The sequence below is a fragment of the Phymastichus coffea genome, unplaced genomic scaffold (assembly GCF_024137745.1).
Source record: "Phymastichus coffea isolate CEN01 unplaced genomic scaffold, Cenicafe_Pcof_1.1 PCOF00062, whole genome shotgun sequence".
Lineage (NCBI taxonomy): Eukaryota > Metazoa > Arthropoda > Insecta > Hymenoptera > Eulophidae > Phymastichus > Phymastichus coffea.
Genome location: NW_026706873.1, coordinates 1588034 through 1609656, shown reverse-complemented (window position 1 = coordinate 1609656; position 21623 = coordinate 1588034). Strand labels below are relative to the sequence as shown.

Below are 21623 nucleotides of genomic sequence, written 5' to 3'. Positions count from 1 at the left end.
TTGAACGTGTGTCCTAAAAAAATAAAATCTAAATTTTATTAAATGCACGATGAAAAATGTGTAAAAAAAACGAGCTTTTTGGTCTGATTAATTTTGAAAGGCTATTTCTCGAATAATCTAATGTATTATTTCATTCGAAATTTCAATTATTTTCTTTTGTCTTCGCGTATGCTGAGGAAATTCTTGCGAGGCCATTTGAGTTTTCACGTGCTTATATTGTCACTCGAGCTTTGTGTTCGTTAAACGCATGCCGCTAATGCGAGAATTCGCTCAGTAGCGTGGTTATCGAGGGGGAGTAGTAACGACAACGTCGCACAGAACCTGATCTATATATATATAATGTAAAAGTTGAAGTGAATGCAGCGTTGCCGTATCCTCGAAACTTTGCTCGACGTCAAATTCTGTTCTCGGCTCTGGAGCTGCTAGAAGAGATTCTTGCTTTCGATCAGCGCCGCAAGCGTTGCTCACTAGAGATGGCGCTGCGATGTTCAGAATTTTCTCACGCGCAACTTTTATTCGGACCTGATCGTCTCCAAATTTTGTTACAGTCGAGTACAGGGTTATTCTTGGCTATTTCATACGGCACGTAACGTCGAATTCACTAATTTTCTTCGAAGTTTATGTACTTATTACCAAAGATGTGGGGCCGAGTTGTTAACTATTGAAAATAATATTGGATTTTTTTAAATCGTTTTCTCGGAGACTAAAATATGAATTTTTTTGAAAGACTCGAGATGACTTATTTCTAAAATGTAAATAGAAAAAAATTTACTTGTGCCAATGTGCAGAATTATTTTAAAAAAAGTCGACGCTATCTCAAAAACGAATTTTTTTAACTTTTGCACCATCGCATTCCTTATAGTTTGTTTTACATAAAAAAACGTTATAAAAGTCGACTGCCCACTATTAGAGTTGACATAGCATGGAAATAAAGCAAAAACCGCGCGCTAGCCGCTCTGTCATCCAATGCTCGTGCAATGTCCAACGCTGCACGTGGCAAACGTCTTGAACAAATAAATAATTTCACATTTATATCACTTTAAGTATTTTTTTAAATGATACATACATAAATTAATTTTTTGTCTGATCTCTTATAACATTGACTAAAACACTTGGGTCTGCGTTTGACTGAGTTTGAGACTGATGCATATTTACAAAGCGGCTGCATTCAAAATGTTTATTATCGGATCTACAGCTTAATGTGGAATGCATCACCATCACCAAAAAATTAGTTTATTGATGTGTTATTTAAATAACTACTATATGTTCGTTGAAGGTGCTTGCCGCGTGCAGCGTTTGAGGTACCACATGAGCAATAGGCGGCCGACCGGCTAGCGCGCGATTCTTTTTATTTCGGTGCTGTGTTAATCCTGATTTCGGGCACTTGTTTTATATAATGGTTTTTTTTATGTAAAAAAGACGAGAAATACGAAGGTAAATATTTTTGAAAAGAAATATCGGTTTTGGTGATATCGTTGACTTTTTAAAATATTATCGCACAGTATTGGCATTAATATATGATTAAGTTTTTTACTTTTTATATTTTAAAAGTAAAAGTCTTCCCGCGTATTTTAAACAAAAATTCCTGTCGACATCTTTATTAGTTGCTAAGAAATCGAGTTAAAAACAAATCCAATATTTTTTCAACAGTTGATAATTTGGCTCCTTATTGAAATTTTGATTTGAAAGTGTGCAAATATATTGACCTCTATATAGGTAACAAATATTTCAACTTTGAACAAAATTAGTAAATTTGATGTTACGGGCTGTACGAAATGGCCAAAAATAATTACGTGATCTTCAGTCTAGGCGCGACAAATGACATGATTTTTTGTCATGTTCATTAAATATTGCAAGACTCGATTTTTCTCAATATAAATTTAATAAGCATACATAACAAGCGAATATAGAATGATTGTCGGATCTAAAAGACAATAATCAAGTTCAATGAAAAAGTTAATCGCACGAAGCAATCAGTCGTAGCCCAAATAATTGAAAAAAAGCCTCCATCTGTGTATGTTCGCAGTGAGTCCCGCAGGCAGCGAGTCAACGATCAGCGGTAACGCGACGACGGAACTTCGGTTTCGTTGCGTGATGTGCGGGCGTGGCTACAGGTCACGCTCCTCCCTCACGAGGCATTCGCGTTACGAATGCGGTGGACTTGGCTCACGGTACACCTTCACCTGCACCCTCTGCGGCAAATATTTCTGCAGGCCTGATCACCTCAAACAGCATATACTCAATATACACGGCAGTGGGGCTGTTTGTAAATAACATTGGCTGTTTTCGTCATTCAAGAGGCTGGATGCATATATTTTTTTTCGCAGTGCCAAAGTTTTATTTTTATTGTAGAAAATTGAGTAGAATGGTTAGCAGATTTTTTTCTCAATTTTGTAACTTGTACATTGGAATCTCAAACATAAAATCCAAAGATTAATATTTTTGTTTAGTTTTATGCCAAGACAGTTGTAACTCAAGTCATACGTGTTATTAATCGCTCCACTTATTACGAGTGCACTAGCCAATGTCTATAAGCAAATTTTTAAGTTCTATTTATTTCATTCATTGAGGAGGATAAAATTTGTTTTTCAAATTGTTGCAATGCGTTTGTAAATATGGGGGACTGCTTATATGTATTGGAATATTAAAAGACTGCCACACATGTACCATATTATTCGAAATATTGACAAATAAAAAAAAAGACATTTTCAGTTCTATACCTGATATTTTATTTTTACAAAATACATAATGATTCTCAATTATTATTCAGGTTTGTATCTACGACGTTAGTAGATGTTTTCCTCGTTTTGAATGACTAGCCTTCTTCATTTTTTCATTCGCTTTAAAATTTTTTTTTGCTTGATAATTGCGCCTTCCACTTATGAAAATTGTATAACAAAAATATGTAGATGAGGTTATAAGAAATCTTCAGAAGACAAACTATTGTCAAGGCATTATTCTGGAATAAAAAAACATGCCATGAAAACAACTGGCAACCAAACGATTAAAGAAACCTTATAAACACGAAGACGATTGTATGTGCATGATCTCCACTCTTTGCGTTGTTTATAATCATGCTTATTTTTCTTTGCTTTTTTTTCTATACTTGCAGAGTGCGAGAAGCATTAGCAGCTGCAGGAAATAAAGAATTACGATAATACTTGTAAGGTATCCGCTCTCGCTTGACACTTCAACCATGAGTGTGTCGGTTTTATTTGCAAATGTCGCTCTAAAATCCGCTACAGTATTTCTACGCACACTGAGCGTCTAGAACGTGGCTTGTATGTTTATAGAGATCGGTATTAAATTTCCACTCAAGCTTGTGAATAATTCGACTTATTTTTTTAATATCTTATTTAGTTCCTTCACCTTTGAAATTAAAGAATTTTCGAAATGCACTTGCTTCCAGAATACTGACATTTACTTTTTTATTTGATTATAAAAGAATATCTATTTTTTATTCGTCTAGATGTATGAAAACTAAATATCAACTATTATTATCACGTTACTTACATAAATGACGTTGAATTACTGTAATTAAAAAAAATGCGGAATCATAAAATTTGTCATTCGTTTCAGGAATGTTAATTTTACACAAATCCAGGGAACTGTTTGTAGAATCAAAGAGATCTAATTTTTATTATTTTTTTTCGATGTTTGTCGAGTTTTTCATCTAATTACATTAATTTTCAATTTCATCTGTATGTAAATTTGAATTCCTTACAATTACTGGCTAACACGAGCACATACAAAAGTTTGTAAATGCATATATGTTGATATGCTTCTTAATGTGTTGATGTCATTTTTCACCGATGGAAAAATTTGCGGTTTAACCACAACCTACGACGTTACTTTCCAAAAAACTTTCAAATGTGCTGGTATTTAATGTGAATAACTGAATAAATTATGCCAAGGTAGAACAATCAATATTTTTACGGTAATTCGAATAACCTTGTCGTCGCAAGCTCATTTTACTACGTCTATTGGGGATTCCTAATATCTATTTTTTTTAATGTTGAGTGATAAAGTTCAACAAAAAGCATTATGCATAAGAAATACCAAGCAAAGATAATAATGCTCTAAGTTCTTACGTTATTATAAGAATTTATTTTAATTTGCATGTAGCTCATTTTAGCCTTATGCAATTGTCTTTTACAAATATATTCCATTTAGTTTGTTTATCATGTTTTATTTTTCTGTCTTCACGCAAATTTACAACTTGAATCTTCACAAATAATCGAACAGGTGAAATATTTCTGTATAAAAATACAAATTACGTTCATGAATTTCCCTTACTGTCGTATACAACAGATCCTCAGAAAACTGGTGCATGGCGTGTTTACGTTATTATTTGCGATCGCGTTTTATTTTTTCATTGATTTTTCGCAATCGAAACAATAAAAATGAGCATTTTTAGAATTCGCGTTCGAGATAACAAAGCAATAAACTAGCTCACACACAATTTCCCGGTTTGTTTTTGCAGACTCGAAAAAAGACTTGCCACGACTGATAGCCGCCTACAGCACGTTGATCGGACCGCCACGTCTGATAAATCATCGTCAGCGACCTCAACGAATGCGAAACTTCCGTTGCGCCGGATGTTCCTCGTTCTTCAGCATCCAAAAGGAGCTCAATTACCATGTGAGACATAACTGCGGACGAGTTCATCGTTGTGGAATCTGTAATACTGTCTACAAATCATTGCAAACTGCTAAGGTTCACTTCAAACGAGTACACCCTGGTTATCGCGAAATAAAGATCGAGAGCTTACCGATGAATACTTATAAATCGGAGATCGAGTGGGATCAGGATGGTTAGGCGATTATAGGTTTATTGTATTTTTTAATTAACTCTATTTTCTTTTCATTGATTCGGATAAAAAGACAAAATAGAATTCTAGAAAAAACGTTATTTATTTTACGTCAATGCTCTTTCTTTTCATACAGGTATTCTTGTAGTGTATAGCAACCAATTAACAGTCAAAACGATATTTTGTTTGTTTAATTTCTTGCTGAAGTTGTATTGCTTGTTTTACTTTTTAGTTATAATTTCTCGCAAACTAGTTTTACTTATTCCTTCCTAGCATTTACAACAGATTTTACTTCCAAGTGTTGTAATAATTTATTGAAAAAAGAAAATTTCCACGACTGATTATTGTAGTAGTATGTAATGCGCACCGTGACCATTGTAATAATGTAAAAAATTATTAATGTACATACGTGTAAAAGTCAGCGTTACTCGAAAGAAGAAAGAAATATTTGTTAGAGAAGAATAAAAGTATTTATTACATCGTATAGTTTCAATAAAAAAACATTTATTTATACGCCTTCACTCTAACGATTTTTCTATATTTGTATAATCCTAAAGGTAGCTATTGTTTTTGAACGTTTTTTAACAATTTTTTTGTGGAAGGTGAACTACCGCTTTATTGTATTCCTTTACTTTTTTCATATTTCTTTTGTATATTATTTTTTCGCACTTCTCCCTTCGAGCACTAGCAATTTTGTATATTTCTTCCATAAGGTTATTGCTGTGTGTTTAAAAACTTTAGTTAAATATTAGTAAGCACTATCTTATTATTTTTTTTTATTTAATGTATTTTATTCGCAATTTAGTTGGTTTTTTTAATTGCTAAAAATTACTCTTTCACTGAACATCATTAACTTCTTTGTTTTTTTTTTTTTCAAGGATTGAAGAGTAATTTTAAATATAGCTACATCTTCATATACACCTGATGAAAAAGTAGTTTATATCAGAGGGAGAAAAAGAGAGAGAGTGAGAGAGAGAGAGAGAGAGAGAGTAAGAGAGAGAGAGATAGAGAAAAAGATAACCCCATACACTACCCAAAATTTTGTGTCAAAAAACAAGAAAAAAGTTCAATGCTGATGCGAGATTGCCTTTGCCTCTTCTGCTTGCAGGCTATTTCACGACTCTACCACCAACGCGAGTTGTTACCTACCAGCCACAGCCATATCCGCGCTATCCATGCCCTAAATGCGGACACAGCTACAAGAATCACAGTGACATGCGTAAACACTACAAATTCCACTGTGGCAAGGCACCAAGATGGGGTTGTCCGTATTGCCCAAAAATTGCCAAGATCTCGTCCAACATGTATGCCCATATCAGAAGTGTGCATAAAAGTAGTGAGATTTATGTCATTGATTTGTACAAGAATGATGCCTCGAAAGCTAGTAATTGAATTAGTGGATAGAAAGAATTTTTTTGTTGTTTTTATTTCTCTCGTCATGTTATTAGAGGGATGTGAGTATTTATTTTCGACTGAAATGATACATTTAGTTGTTGATATTTTTCTATGAATAAAGGATACTGTTTCTATGACGGTTCGATTTTTATTGGATCCCGTTGTATTCTTCCTTCATGTAGAATTACTTTATTTCTGATAGGTGGTGAAACGACATATTTATCAAGAAACAATTTTTTTGATAAGTATGTATACAAATATACCAATTAATAATTTTTAAAAATCAATTAAAAAATATATCATTAACTTTTACCCAACGAAATGATTGACCGCTTGTAATTTTTATTTTAGGGTATCCAAAAAATAAAAAAAAAAAACACTGCGAGTCAGTGTAAACTTGAAAACTTATTGGCGTGTGGCGTTCCAAGATGTCTTAGATAATAAAATTTATTATTCTGGTCAAACTACTTGAAATAACCCTTCGCACTAATAGTTGTAAAAATAGCTTGCAAATAAAGTATTAATTTGTCTTGTCAAAATAACTCGTAATTTAGGCATGATAGCGGTTTCATAACACACTCGTAATTTTTATTTTTAAATTTTAACACATTACTATTACTATTATTATTTATATTATTATTATTATTATTATTATTATTATTATTATTATTATTATTATTATTATTATTATTATATTGTTGTCGTTGTTATTATTATTATTACTACTATTATTATGATTATTATTGTTGTTGTTGTTGTTGTTATTTTTATCATTTCTATTTAACACAAATACCGTGTCTAGAAAAGCGCTGTCATCCAAGTAAAAATGTTGGCATTTCCTACAACCAAAAATCCAAACCGTGTTCAGCTCCGCCCTAAAAACCTTGAAATCAGCCAAAAATAAACGTAAAAATCTATCGTGTTTTTAGTCCATCCATCATCACACTCTCATTAATCTCATTGTTTCCAACTTTGTCAGGGATGATCTACTGTCCTGTGAGGAAACCACGAGGTATTCGATCGCAGCGCCCTCGTCAATTTGCCTGTCCACGTTGTCCAAGTCAGTTCACGCATCGTAACAACCTCTACTACCATTGCAAATTTGAGTGCGGCCAACTTCCAAGATTCAGCTGTCCTTATTGCGATTATCGTGCCAGACATTCGTCCAATACCAGGGCTCATGTCAAGAGAAAGCATCCTAATGAAAGGGGTTTATACCATCGATGTTTGCAAATTTAGCAATGTGTAAAAAAAGAAAAGCAATTACTTTGTTGACTATTGTGATATATGTCTTTTCTTCAATCAAATTCATAGTTTTGTAGCCTATAACTTGCCTCTCACGAAGACTGAGGAATGCATTAGCTGTATTAATTTAGTCTTTTAATATTTATTGATTTGTAGCACTTGCGTTATGTAAAAATTAGACTTTATTGATCGAGATTTCAATCGCGCAACGTTTGTCATTTATAAATTTTTTTTATTATCGATAACTAATATCAATTCGAAACTAATAGTTCCTTGAATTATATAAACCGTTTACAAGACTTTTCAAATAAAATAAACTGTGTACTCATCTGTAATTATCGAAAGAGCATAGTTATTTTTTACATTTTTAATACTCTTTTTCACGTCTGAAACTTTTTTCTTTTATATACAATATTCAATAAATTACCTATACTAATAGCTTATAAAAATGATTTGATCTTCATCAATTTTCCTTCGGACGATTTTTTTTTTATTTTCAAATATATTTTTTATTGATTATTATGAATCTACGACGCATTATATTATGTAGGTAAGTTATGCTCGTTAGTTTTGAAAAATTAATGACATTCAATTCACAATTGCTAATGGTTTCTATGTAAGCTAGAAAAATGAAAATGCTTATAAATAAAAAAAAATTAGAACAGTTGATCTTGCTAATCTTTAATTTTGCCTGATGCATTAATGTTGCTATACCGCTTCTATAATTATCGTGATAATTGAAATTTCACAAGAGTTTTCATTCGTTAGATGAACGAAAAATGTTAATCATGTCCTATTAGTTTTGATTTGCAAATACACACTTTAATATTGTCGACTGAAGGTATGAGCAATCAAAATTTTTGTTACAGGATCACATCAACAAGCCATTCTAAAACCATACATCTGCCCAAAATGCAACAATGATTTTACCCGAAAGAACAACCTTTACAATCATCTAAAATTTCAATGTGGCCAGCTGCCAAGGTTTAACTGTCCATACTGCGAGTATAGAACGAAACATGCTTCCAATGTAAGAACTCACGTGAGAAGATTACATCCTGGGCTGCCTATTTATGTCGTTGATATTCGCAAAGTATCATCGTCCAGATGAAAGAATGTTTTTTACTGTCGATAGATTTTTTTCTATAATTTATCGCAAGATGTAACGAATAAATAAAATGTCGATGTCTTCCTACAAAGTCTTGCGATATACATTAAAAATGTATATACATTTTTGTATTTTCCTTCCGACAATTCGACAATGATATTGTAATTAATATTTGAATTTTGTAACGCGCATTTTACGAATATGTGATACCAAAGTAATATTAATAAAATAACTGAAGATATTGTTTATAACTTTAATTGCTAAATTCCTTAGATGCATGAACGGCTTATTCCATAAATGCAAATATCAACCTCGAGCTAATCACTAACAAGCTCATAATCATACCAATGTCACTAAAAACACGCTTATGATAAAAATGATAAAGTTCAATTATCATCAAAATCTTTTTATCAGCAGGTCGTATCGGCCTCAGGAATCCAAAACAACGCAAACGATTTCAAACTTTCCAACATCGTTATGCATGTCCGAATTGTCCAAGTATGTTCGTGTGGGAGCAAACGTTGCGAAGACATCAGAAACATGAATGTGGACGAGAACCAAGTTACTTATGTCCATATTGCTGTTATCGAGGCAAATGGAAGGCTAATGTCATTAGACATATTAGACTGGTACATAAAAAATTTGAAACTTACGTACTCCACGTGACGAACAATCAGTGATTGAAGATTGATTTGTGCTGTGTCAATTTTGTACGAATAAAATTTTTTAGTTTTATTCCGAATTTTTTATTTTACATTTGCATCCTCTTCCAGTTAGCAAATCTTTTTTCTCATTTAAATCGTTAAGTTCACGCATGGTTGTCAGTCTACTTTTTTCCTCTTTAAGCTTTTTTTGTTTTCTTGAATAGCATCTATCTTTTTTTTAATTTTTGTTCAATGATGCGATAGACATATTTTCTTTTGTTTTTTCCAGATTCAGGGTTCAGTGACAAAGAGGAGAGTAGCATCGCACTTCCTACACTAGAGCCTATCATGATTGTGCCAGTGGATGAATTGGATGAGAAGCATCCAGTGGATCTGAAGTCAATTGCCAGAAAAAAAAGGATAGGTAAGTGTACACTGATGTTCACTATTTTAATGCTGACAATTACAGTGGGTATTATCGAAAATTTTAATTTTACAGTGCGGCGTAAACGAAGTAATCGCGAAATAATAATGCCATCCAGGCTGGAAAATTATTGTATAAATGGGCAGCTACCAAAAAAACAAGAGGTATGTTTAACTTTAATTTCTCGAAAAAAAAATTGTTTTCTTTCGAGATAAATCTAATCGTCGTGTTATTTCTAGTAACCAAACGCCGAGTGAAATTACAAAAGATAAAGCAAGAAGAATCAGTGGAAATTCTCAAAGTAGGTAGCAGATCAAAGCAACGTAAAGTCGACACTGAAAAGTCACAAACTGCCACAGTGAAAACTCAGAAAGTAAGAAAACGTTTGCGTAGAAATCTCTCAAATGACTTGGCGCGTCGTACTCTAACAGGTACACCTGGTAAACGACGACCATTTCCTGGCCAAACTCATAAGTGTCCTAATGATAACTGCGATCGTCGTTTTAAATTCTATGCTAGTTTGACACGTCATCTACGCTTCGAGTGTCAGATAGAACCACCATTCAAGTGTGGTTATTGTAGTTTTAGAACCTGCTACGTAAGCAGTGTGCGAAAACATTGGTTTAATTGGCATGCAGCTCAACCATTGAAAGTCTTTGGTTTGGATAATGGAACGTTCATCGAGTTGACGGGTGATCAGATGAAAGATTGGCCGATGACAGAAAGAGATGAAGAAGGAATCCAGAAAATGTTAAAAATAAGACAGAGGAAAAAGAAGCAGGACTGATTGAATATTTAATGTGCTTGATTCAAATGTAACTTTCAAAATCTTTGATTTTGTTTTCTTCGTGGTAATGACATATTTTTTCAAAAAGATACTTGATATCACATTTTGGCGAAATTTATTATTACTTTTTTGTCAGAATGAAAGATACAAATTGTATATTTTCTTCTCTATTGTAATTATGTATTTTTGTAAGTCACATCATATCACATCATAATGAAATTTTTGCTTATCACTAAGGACATGTCTTTTTTGAAAGACACTTTAACATCACAATTTTGTCATTGAAAATTCAATGCGATCTGTATCAAGAATTAACTACGCAAATGTAAGCTAGACAAATAAAAAAGTTAAAATGATAAAAAATTAGTGTCATTATTATTGTTGATTTTTATTACATCTTCCTATCTGTATTTGTTATCAAGTTTTTTTTATTTTTTATTTCGAACGTATTATAACGGAAGAAAAGCCATTTAAAAGACTTTTTTTGTTTGTTTGCAGAGTTATCATCGAGGATTGCGATTAAGGAACTGGTAAAAATTGACGTATCTGACGACGAAGTATTAACATTAGAAACGAGAAAGATTTATGGTAAAGAACGTGAACTTCGTAATTTCACTTGTCCCTACTGCGTTTTCACATCTTCTGAATGTTCTAACGAAGTATTGTCACATATGCAAAAAGAACATGAGAATCTGCCAACTTATTGCAGTGCTACCATTGTGATTAACAGCTCGAAAAAAATATATCATAGAAAGGGTACTTACAAGTGTCCAAAATGTCGAGCTGCTTATCCCACAGACAAACAACTAAATTGGCATATTGAATACGAATGCTGCAAGACTTACGTATGTCTTCTTTGTCCAAACACAACCTTCTTAAAATTGGTTCGTTTGAAATTTCATTTTTCAAGACAACATCTGACGAGTGTGTGATAAACATAAACACGAACAATCAATTACCATTTGTATGTGTATTTTTAAAAAAAGCCGATGTACATTAAAAGAATAAAAAGTGCTATATTGTGAAATTTTGGCATGCTCGTTTTGAATATTTTTACCTCAAACGTAGCATTGAAATACCTCAGAAAGCATGAAATAGTTTAAAAAAATCTTCATGACATTCAGACCTTTATTTTTTTATGTAAGATATTTTTGACAAATTTTTCTACTTATCGTCGTACAAATGTAACAGCTTTTGTTGCAGCTTCAAGAAGGAAATAGCCTGTGTCCACAATGTCCGTTATCCTTTGATTGGCGTCACAATTTGATCACTCATCTAAACCACTACTGTGACAAACAATCTCGATATAGGTGTCATTATTGCAATTATCTTTTAGAGTTAGTACTTATATGCGTCAATATGTACTTAAACAGCATTAATTTTCAAATGGTTACTTTTAAGATTTCGGTAATGGAAAGTCGACCAAGAGAATTATCACGTAGGTGACAGTCATTCGAAAATTAATACAAGTCACTGTTTTTTTGTTTTTATCGTTTATTTTTGTTTACACTTCAAAATTTCTAGATGTTACGCGAACGTTTATGAAAAATTATTGTTAACTAACAGGAATTATTATGAATGTTAAATAATTCTTAATGTTATTAACGTTGAATAAACATTAAACGTTAAGTTAAATATTTTGTCTTGAATTATTTGAAAAATATTTTAATACCAAAATATCATAAAAAATATATCTCGTTAAAAATAAAAAAATACAGTTAATTTTTCCATTTTCATATTTATTGCAATCATATCCATCCAATCATCTCATCTACTCGAATATTTTGAAATCTTAAATCATTTTAATTTTATTGTCAAGAAATATTGTTCATATTGCATGCTTTGTCTTATGGCTTGTGTTCTGTAGTACTGTTTCATTCCGTAAAATATTCATAAAAAAATTTTTTTCCTTCTAATCATAACCAATTTTTTTTCGTTTTTTGCAGTCCCTAAAGAACTGAATAATAATGCCGGCACGGAAGATGATGAAGATGTGGAAATCGATGTTTTAAACATTGATCATTGTGAAAGTAAAACTGAAGAAGAAGAAAAATTAAAATTGAATGATAAAACTGCTCAAAAATTACGTTTCTGTAAACCCTTGACAGTAACACTTGACGATGAACCCAATGACAATATCGGTTGGATTACAATTGTCAAAGGTGAACGATCTGAAAAACTTACTGTCTCTAATTGCAATATTTGTAACCTTGCCTGCAACGACTCTAAGAGTTTAATTCGTCATATGTGGAGGTCTCACAATTCGTCATATGTGGAGGTCTCACAAGTTACGTCAATTAAAAAATTACAACCCATTAACATTTAACTACGAGTGTAACAACTGTAAAAAAAAATTCCCTAATAAGCAGTATATTATTGCGCACTTGAAAGCATGCCCAAAAATTTATGACTACAAGTGTCCTTATTGCAACTTTACTATCCATGAATTTTCATTTGATATGCTTAAGCACGTGACTCGTGTTCATCCAAACCAACGAAAATATTGCCGAGCTTGGTTCGAGAATTCAAGGAACAGTATGACAAGCGACAAATCAATCAACCAATATAATCGTATCCAGTGCTCAAAATGTCCACGTACCTTCAAAAAACTTAAAAGATTTACATATCACTTAAAGCATGAGTGTGGGAGGAGAAATATATGCCTCTGGTGTAAATTACCTTATGGCAAACTAACAGAACTTGCGAAACATTGTATGAAAAAACATAACAAATCATTGTAAACATTGATGTTTAAACTGAAAACATGTATTTTTATGTTTAGATTTGAGCGCATAGGGTATGAAACTGTTTACCACTGATTTAGTACCAAATAAGAACTCTGATTTATTTTTTAAATAAAATATTCATGACTCTAATTAAGACAATTTTATTCCATATAAAATAGAAAAACCTTTATTCTAATTTTGCCAAAATTCATACAAATCTAATGTCTACTTTATTTTTCAGACTCATTTAAAACTTTGATAAATGATAATCGCCATATCCATCGCAAAAGATCAATCTGAAAAATTGTCAACATCATCTGTTTAGCATTATTAACTTCTAGCACAATCTAAAGATATTATTGGCTCTCAAAATGACGAATTTTGGTTAAACAGCAACAAAATTTATAATGAACTAAAAACTTATATGCTTCAATATAGATAATAAGAGAACTTGCACAAATCATTTTAACTCTGTATTTAGTTCTGTGTCTCCTTATAGTTGTTATTCGTTTCATAGGTATTTTGTGTTGTCCTTGAGTATCGTCACAATAAGTGTGACTAACGCAATTCTAACATAGTATTATATTTGCCGTTTATTCGAATCCGTTCGATTCTTCTCTGTTTCAGACTTCATGACAATGGATATTAAAGAAGAGATAATTGAAATGACTGACATAAAAAAAGAAATCGAATGTGATACAAGCATGGATAACTCAATTACCTATTCATCGAAAATAAAAACGAGTCCAGGGGTTTCTTGCGTCGCTTGTAAGAGAATCAATCCAGTAGCTACAGTTAAGAGAAATACGAGGCAAAGAACTGCTGAAAATAATACTACTACTGGAGGAGCAACCAAGAAAAATAATAGCCTAAGTACAGTCAAGGAAAGTAACGTTCGAACTACTGATAAAAATGATCCGCAAACCAGCGCTGAGGAAAACGATAGGAAATGTAACGGTAACATTATAACTGGGCTCAACAGTGCATCGCTCGTCGACACTAAAAACTTGAAGGACGATATGACGAGCAGTGCTTCACCTAAGATACTTCAATGCAGGGTGTTTTTAGAGAAAATAAAAATAGAAAATAAAGTGCTTAATGTGTTGCTCGATGTCAATTCCAAAAGACGTAAGTGTTCCGATGAGAAACCAGTTATTAATGTTTGTATCTGTGATCAATTACCAAAGCCTTTGATGAACAGCAAGAAGAAATGCTTCGTACTCAGCGAGTTCAACTGTCCTTACTGTAAATACAAGGTTTCGGACAGAACCGTGTTGTTAAATCACATGAGTGACAAGCATCGCGATTTCGAAGTTTATGCGAAAGCAACTGTCAAGTATTGTGCAAAATTCACGGCTACCGTGAAGAAAGAGCGCCTGGCTGAGGAAAAAAAGTCGGATCACTTTATCAAATTGATTCATTGCCCCAAATGTCCAGGAACTTATACGGATCCTGAAGGAATTATTCGTCATTCGTGCATTTGGAGATTCGCTTGCCTTTATTGTAATTATAGCTTTAATAAACGAATAGGTATTCGCGCTCATGTAAGCCGATATCACTAATTGAGTGACTCTTCCATGACTAGTAGGTTTACTTAGATAACTTATGAAAGCATAACATATGTTGAAAGTGACAGTTCAGACATATGTTATACTAAATTTTGATATTTTTTTACATTGATATTGTTGCAGTATGTGAACGCTTTCGATGTTTTAAGAACCTTTATTTTTTACTTTGAATTACTGCTATTTTAAAGTATTATGGTATATATGAATTAGAAAACGTCACGACTAAATAAAATACAGTAATGACACAAACATGCTATTCACTATGATATTTTGTTATCTAGTATCCTTTGCAAGAGTTACCATGTTTAAACATTGATACTTATGTTAATATTATCGAAAGACTTGTGTTCATTAAAAAATGTATGTACTGTTTAAGACTTGTACTACGAATCGAAACTACCAGAACGTAGTCAATCTTAAATAATTAGGTTTTCCATTTTATGTCTTGTTCGCAAGTCTTGCTATTATTAATTGATGTAGAATGATAATAAAATAGAAATATTTTTAATAATTGATGCTTTCACAGATTTTATTTCACTACCTTTACATAGAATATTTTTAAGACAGAGAATTCTTGAACTAACACATGTAATTTGGTTATGGCCACTATGGCACTATTCGAGCACTCATTTCCCAAGTTCAGTGAACATTGCACTGAAGACTCAGTGGTTATAACTATATGTAAAAAGCACTACCTAACTTCGATATCATTAAAAAAACCTTTTTATTTTACAGTTTTAGAAATAGTTAAGATAATGAACGAAGAAGCCGACTACGAAATCGATATCGAAAGTGATTTTGATGTCTGTTTTTAAACGACAAACCTAATGCCATAGTTGATGTGTCATAATAAATTTGTGATAAAATATACAGTGTCAATAAAGATAATAGAAAATAATTTTTAGTTTTTACTATTTGCATTGACAGAATTTTATTTTTTTATGTGAAATTCTCACTATTATATGCATTTTTATGTGATATTCGCGAAGTCTTGTGTTCCATAGTAGCACTACACAGTTTTCTTTATATTGCGCATATTATTTATCTTTTAGATATGTCTTATTTAACTACTTTGCACACTTTTACATTAAATATATATTACGAATCTGATGATTATGATATACGTCGTACAAAATAAAAATATATTTGTTCGAAGTAATTTTCAAATGAAAACACTTTATAAATAAAAGTCATTTCCTCTCCTGGGTTCTCATTAATCAATCGACATCATGAAAATAAACAATTACCGGAACCCAATACTGCCATATCCCATCAACACTGCCATATCACACATAAAAAGAACACTAAGAACACTTACTCAAATTTTTCTCGGTGTTTGTCCACTTTGAGAAATTATTTTTTTCTAGCGAAAATTGTTATCGTTAATCGCAAGTTAAGAAATCAAACTAAACTTGATTGTACTTTTTATTCTTTCCACAGAGTATCTTACATCGCTAGTGAAAATTGAAGAAGATACCAATTTAGAGTTTGACTCGGCGATGGACGAACCCGATCCATTAGCGACATTCTCATCACCACCACCAGTGATTCATCCAATACAATTTGCTACGACGATGTCATTACGTAGCAAACATACTCTACCCCGTCCCGATCTTGTTATATTTACTTGTGACAAGTGTAAGCGTCGCTTCCGTGATGAGAAGAAGTTTCGCAATCACTTAAATCTTGCTTACTGTGATTATCCGAGATTAGCCTGTCCACACTGCGATTACGGACCTAAACTTTATAGAAATGAGATTAAGAAACATTGGAAACAAAAGCATACGCACGTAGAATTCTATTGTGTTGATTATTTCGATAGATCTAAAAGGCTTGAGTACTAAAGTAGATTAATTAATTGTTTTCTTGTACATGCAAATAGAAATATGTTAATTATTAATTACTATTATAGTTGTTTCAAGAATTATCGTTCGTTGCCATATCAACATGAAGTTAGCGTTTACATATCACTGATAGTTGTAACATTATCTCTCTCCCTCGCTCTCGCTCTCTCTCTCTCTCTCTCTCTCTCTCTCTCTCTCTCTCTCTCTAATTATTGTGTACTGATAGATATCAACTTATTTCTGTTGATCTCAATGTTTACATATCCAAAGAATCTCAATACTCATGCGTGCAATTCACATATGCAATCAAAAAATCTAATTTATGTTATATTAGTAAGTTATACAAGTAAAACGAATATACTTAAACTCAAATACTCATGTGAGACTTAAATATATACAAACGAAATACAAAGTGAGTTATCAAAAGCAAATCAAGAATGTGTATTTTATCTTTAAAATGCCTATAATTTACCATCATTTTGTGTTCGCATGGCTTTACTCACTCATAACATTTCTGTTTATTGAAGGGACAAACTCTATACAAAAGACTCTTTATTTTTTTGTTCGCAGAATCGATCAAAAACGAAATGGTAATTGTGGTGTCCGATGACGAAGAATCAACTTTAGAAATGAAAAAAATCAATGGTCATGAGTGTCCAAGGTGTCGTAATATTTTCAGTGTTGAAGCTACGCTTAAGGGACATATGAGTCTTTGCAGTAAACTTCATAATTTTACATGTCCTTACTGCGTTTTCAAGTCTGCGGAAAGTTCTTACAAAGTATTGTCACACATAAAAGAGGAGCACAACGGTTTGCCTACTTACTGCAGGGCAACTGTTGAGATTGACAATGCCAGACGACAAATTCATAGATTAGGCAATTTTGAATGTATAAAATGTCCAGCTGCTTATCCAACGGTCAAGAAACTCAATCGGCATGTTGAATATGAATGTTGCAAGACTTATATCTGCCTTATTTGCCCGAACTCGACATACTCCACTTTGGGTAGTTTAAAGACGCATCTTTCGAAGTACCATCTTGTAATATGTGATACTTAATTTATTTACTTAATAAATATTTATACTTGTGGATGTAGTTAATAATATAACGTTGACTCTTATTTGTTCTGTTCTTTTATAAGCTAACATTACACCATACTAATTGAAACTATGGAACAAATTTGTCGATAAACTAAAATTTCGCACCATCTAATCAACCTTTATCTGTCAGTCTGTCAAAGCCTGTCCTTCTTCTGTGATACTAAAAATCTATATTCAGATGCATCTTTTTCTGTTACAGATGAAAAAATATTGACGATAAAAAAAAAATCGCTTGAGGTGAAGCTCGAAGAGGAATCACAATTCGAGCTAGTCTACATAGATGAGGATGAAACCATGATGTTTAGCGATGATGTGAATGAAGACATTACTATACTCGAACAAAAGACAAAGTCGATTACGACTGATTCAAAAAACAATCATGTTCAAAATAAGAGATTTATTGATGATACCAATGAAGATATGACAATATTAGAAGAAAAGATAAAATTGAATATTGTTGATACAAAAACTGATGACTATATTACTTACGTAAAGAAAGGAGAAATAATTGACGACATGACTCGTCCGTCTAATTTTAATTACGTTCCTTCACAATGGACTGAAAGTATTACTTTAGCTTTTGAAGAGACGCAAAATAAATCTTAATTTAAAGTAGCTCCAAAGAAATAAGCTTCTCAATTATTCTTATTTATAATGTAAAACTAATATATTTTGTATTTAAATTGACGAGAACACGAAATGTTTATCGACAGAAGGAGTTTGGTGAATAACTTTTTTTTGTTGGAAACAATCGAGAATAGATTAAATAAAAATATTAATTTTTTTATAAATCAGATTTGATTTATTGCAACTAATCTTGTATTAGCTGCAATTAACCTCCCGTTTTGTAGCTTCGTTTTTTTTTATTTTAAAACTGGCAATAAAATAATTTAAAATAAACCTTTATGCTATCCTATAATTCCTCTATGTTGAAAGTTTCTTCCGGATAAAAAAAATAATTCAAGAAACTAGACTAACCTCCGTTTTTCAATTTTCTGTTTCTAGACTGGGAAAGCTGCCTGCAATACGTGAATCCCGTAACGGCTGACGAATGTCTCGACGCAGTAAAAAATATCGCCGTAGACGATGATTTTTTTCAACATCCAGAAATATTAGCGCGAAAGCGCCAAAGAGCCAAAGATCCGAAAAACTTTCCTTGTCCGAATTGCTCGAGTGGATTCACTTATGAAAAAGGTTTGGTGCAACATATCAAATACGAATGCGGCCAGAAGCCAAGATTCAAATGTCCATACTGCGACCATCGCAGCAAGTGGATGAACAACGTCTACAAACATGTGAGAGTACGACACGAAGGAGAAGAAGTGAAATACGTGACGAGTCCTGAGCGTCTATGAAGAACTTGATGTTAAAATGTATTGTCGTATTTTATTACTATATAAATTAAATTATTACATTAAATTTTGCTTCACAGTTATTTCGCTCTGTTATTTTCAGCCTCTCAACGCTTATAACACAAAAACTAATCCTCTCTATCTCGTTAACACGTAAAACTCTCGCCTCTCCATGTAAATGTTAAATGGATATATAAAAAGAAGCTAGAACCTAAAAAGAAACGCTAACAATACTGCGTTCTATCTGTTACAGTTGCAGAGATGCAAAGCACAATAGTGATAAAAGAAGAGCCGAGTTACTACAGTCAATGCGTGATCAAAGAAGAGCCCGAGGATTTATCGATCAGGGTACTCGATGTCACGAGTATTTCGTTGCAGGAGATGGAAAAACTAAGCCGCGGTCATAACATACTGGAAAATCCTGTGGCGTTGATCAAACGAAGACTTCGACAAAACCTACTTCAGCGAATGTCGGTCGACGAGATTAAACCATTTTTCGCTGATTTAGCCGAGGCCAAGCCATTTTCCGACACCGAAACCGAGGCTAAATTCGAGCTTCCAAGGCCCAGTAACGCGGTTGCCACAGTACTGCAAGAGCAGAAACCTGACTACATGTTTCAGAATTTGTTCAACGGTTGTGATGACCACCAAAAGTTACTAACCCCACAGAAGGTGCTAAACGTCAACGAATACTTGAAGCGTAAGCGTGGCAGACCACGCAAGAATCGTGAAATCATCGAGATCTATCCGAAACTCAACGGGAACATCACGAAAAGGAAACGTGGGAGGCCGCGTAAAAGCGAGGTTAAGGATAGAATTGAATCTCCGATTGTTCAGACTGTCGAGATAACGAAGAAACCCGACAGCCATTACTTCCGCGAGGAGATTCTCATGACAAGACTGAGAAACAAGCGTCTGTAAAGTTATAAAGTATGTGTGTGATTAAAAAGTAAGAGACTTCGTGAAGAAAAATAACTCGCAAAAGTGTTCTAAGGGAGGGAAATCGAGCTTTATGTAGTGGGCGAACTTCTTCCTTTTGTCAATTGATTTGGGCTGGTTATAAAATGGTAAAGTATATCTTAGAATTAGAGAAAAAAGGATATGTGCAACAATTTTTTACGTATTGGCTTAGGATATGGCTAATTTATGTACTTGATACTTTTTAAAAGTTCCTGGATTGAGGTTCCTAAAAAGAAAAAGAAATTCCTAAAAAAATTAAGTGTTATCGCATGTTTTTTTTCATTTTAATTTCAAAAAGAAGAATGTTCTATTTATCCTTTATACTGAATTGTTACAAGATTGAACTTGACAAAATGAAATTCCTTTTGTTTTATAAATTACGGATTCTAGATTCTAAAGTTTGAGTCTCGATTTTCTTAATCTAATTATGTTTTAGTGACTCTTTGAGTTTGAGCACAATAACAATGTTTGCTGGATAATAAAGAAAACGGCTTTTGAGGTGATTTAACTATAGCTTAAGTAAGATCGTGATACATATTAAACGTGTAATGTCTGGTATGGTGAACTGATTGTTTTTTATATTGTGTTATGCAATAAGTTATATATATGTCTATAAGTTGACTATATCTTCATTATTCGATATCAAGAATAAATGCAATATCCGTTCTGCATCACACAATACATATAAGATTACACGTATTTAAGAATATTATGTACTATAATGTCAATATGATAATTCTATTCATATGACAAATAAAGAAAATTTTTTTATGGACATCTTGGCTTTCGACTCATTCGACTTTTGCACCTGTCTATCTCTAAAAAAATATATACGATTGCGTTTTTATTAATTTTTAATTTGGCTTTATTAATTTTTTTTTTTTTTCATTGCGTTTGGTTATCAAGTTATTTTTTTCTCTTTTTGTAAAACACGGTTGCTGATCTGTAAAAGTAACGTTATTTTCTCAAGAAAGCATTACTTTTCTATATAGTCATACTAATAAATTATATATTATTTTTTCAGATTGGGACTTCGTTCAACCGTACGAAGCTGTATATTTTCCCACGACAAATCCACAATTCGTAAACATTCAGACCGATCGATATCCATGTTCAGGTTGCGAAAGGCACTTCAAGGACAAGAAAAATCTAGTCAGACACGTACAGTATGAGTGTGGTCAAGAACCTAGGTTCAAATGTCCATATTGTGAGCTCAAAAGTAAAAGGCCATCCTGTGTATATTTACACATACGTAAAAGGCACGGAGACGCTAAATCTTTTTGTTACGACATATCGATTAATCCGCCGGAAATTAAGTATCCTCATGTACCGCAGGCATCAACGACGTGAAAATATACAGTATTATTTTTTATACAACGAAACTACAATAATATAGTGATGTAAATAAACGAGAATAAAGCGTATACATATTGCGTTTTGTACATTTCTATTTTGTTAGGTAATCTTCTTTGAGATAACTATATCCTCTCCAATGCTTTCGTGCATTTTCTTCTCCTTAGGATAATCTACATTAACTTTAAAATGTCTCTTGCAAGACTGGATTACCTTTACGTAGAAAATAAGTTTTATTATCCATAACCGGTTAAAAGTTGGGTTTCTTACTTCAAATAACTGTAAGGATTACAAATCTCCAAAATAA

At 32.6% G+C, this 21623-nt stretch overlaps 1 protein-coding gene across 49 annotated transcripts in view; it reads left to right on the top strand.

Moving 5' to 3' along the window:
* Window positions 1-21623, top strand: part of LOC131666881 (longitudinals lacking protein) — a 140016-nt gene that overhangs the window by 15078 nt on the left and 103315 nt on the right. For 2 of the 49 annotated variants that reach the window (XM_058939893.1, XM_058939894.1), the window contains exon 7: window positions 13767-14716. The exons of 39 other annotated variants lie outside the window; for them this stretch is intronic. In XM_058939893.1, the coding sequence (XP_058795876.1) occupies window positions 13767-14701 (935 nt within the window). In that variant the 3' untranslated portion in view covers window positions 14702-14716. Of the gene's footprint in view, window positions 1-2026; window positions 2290-4483; window positions 4834-5918; window positions 6218-13766; window positions 14717-16147; window positions 16567-17850; window positions 18273-18656; window positions 19022-19256; window positions 20514-20987; window positions 21329-21623 lie in introns of those variants that run through there. 8 more of the 49 variants (XM_058939914.1, XM_058939896.1, XM_058939909.1 and 5 more) reach the window with 8 other exon arrangements.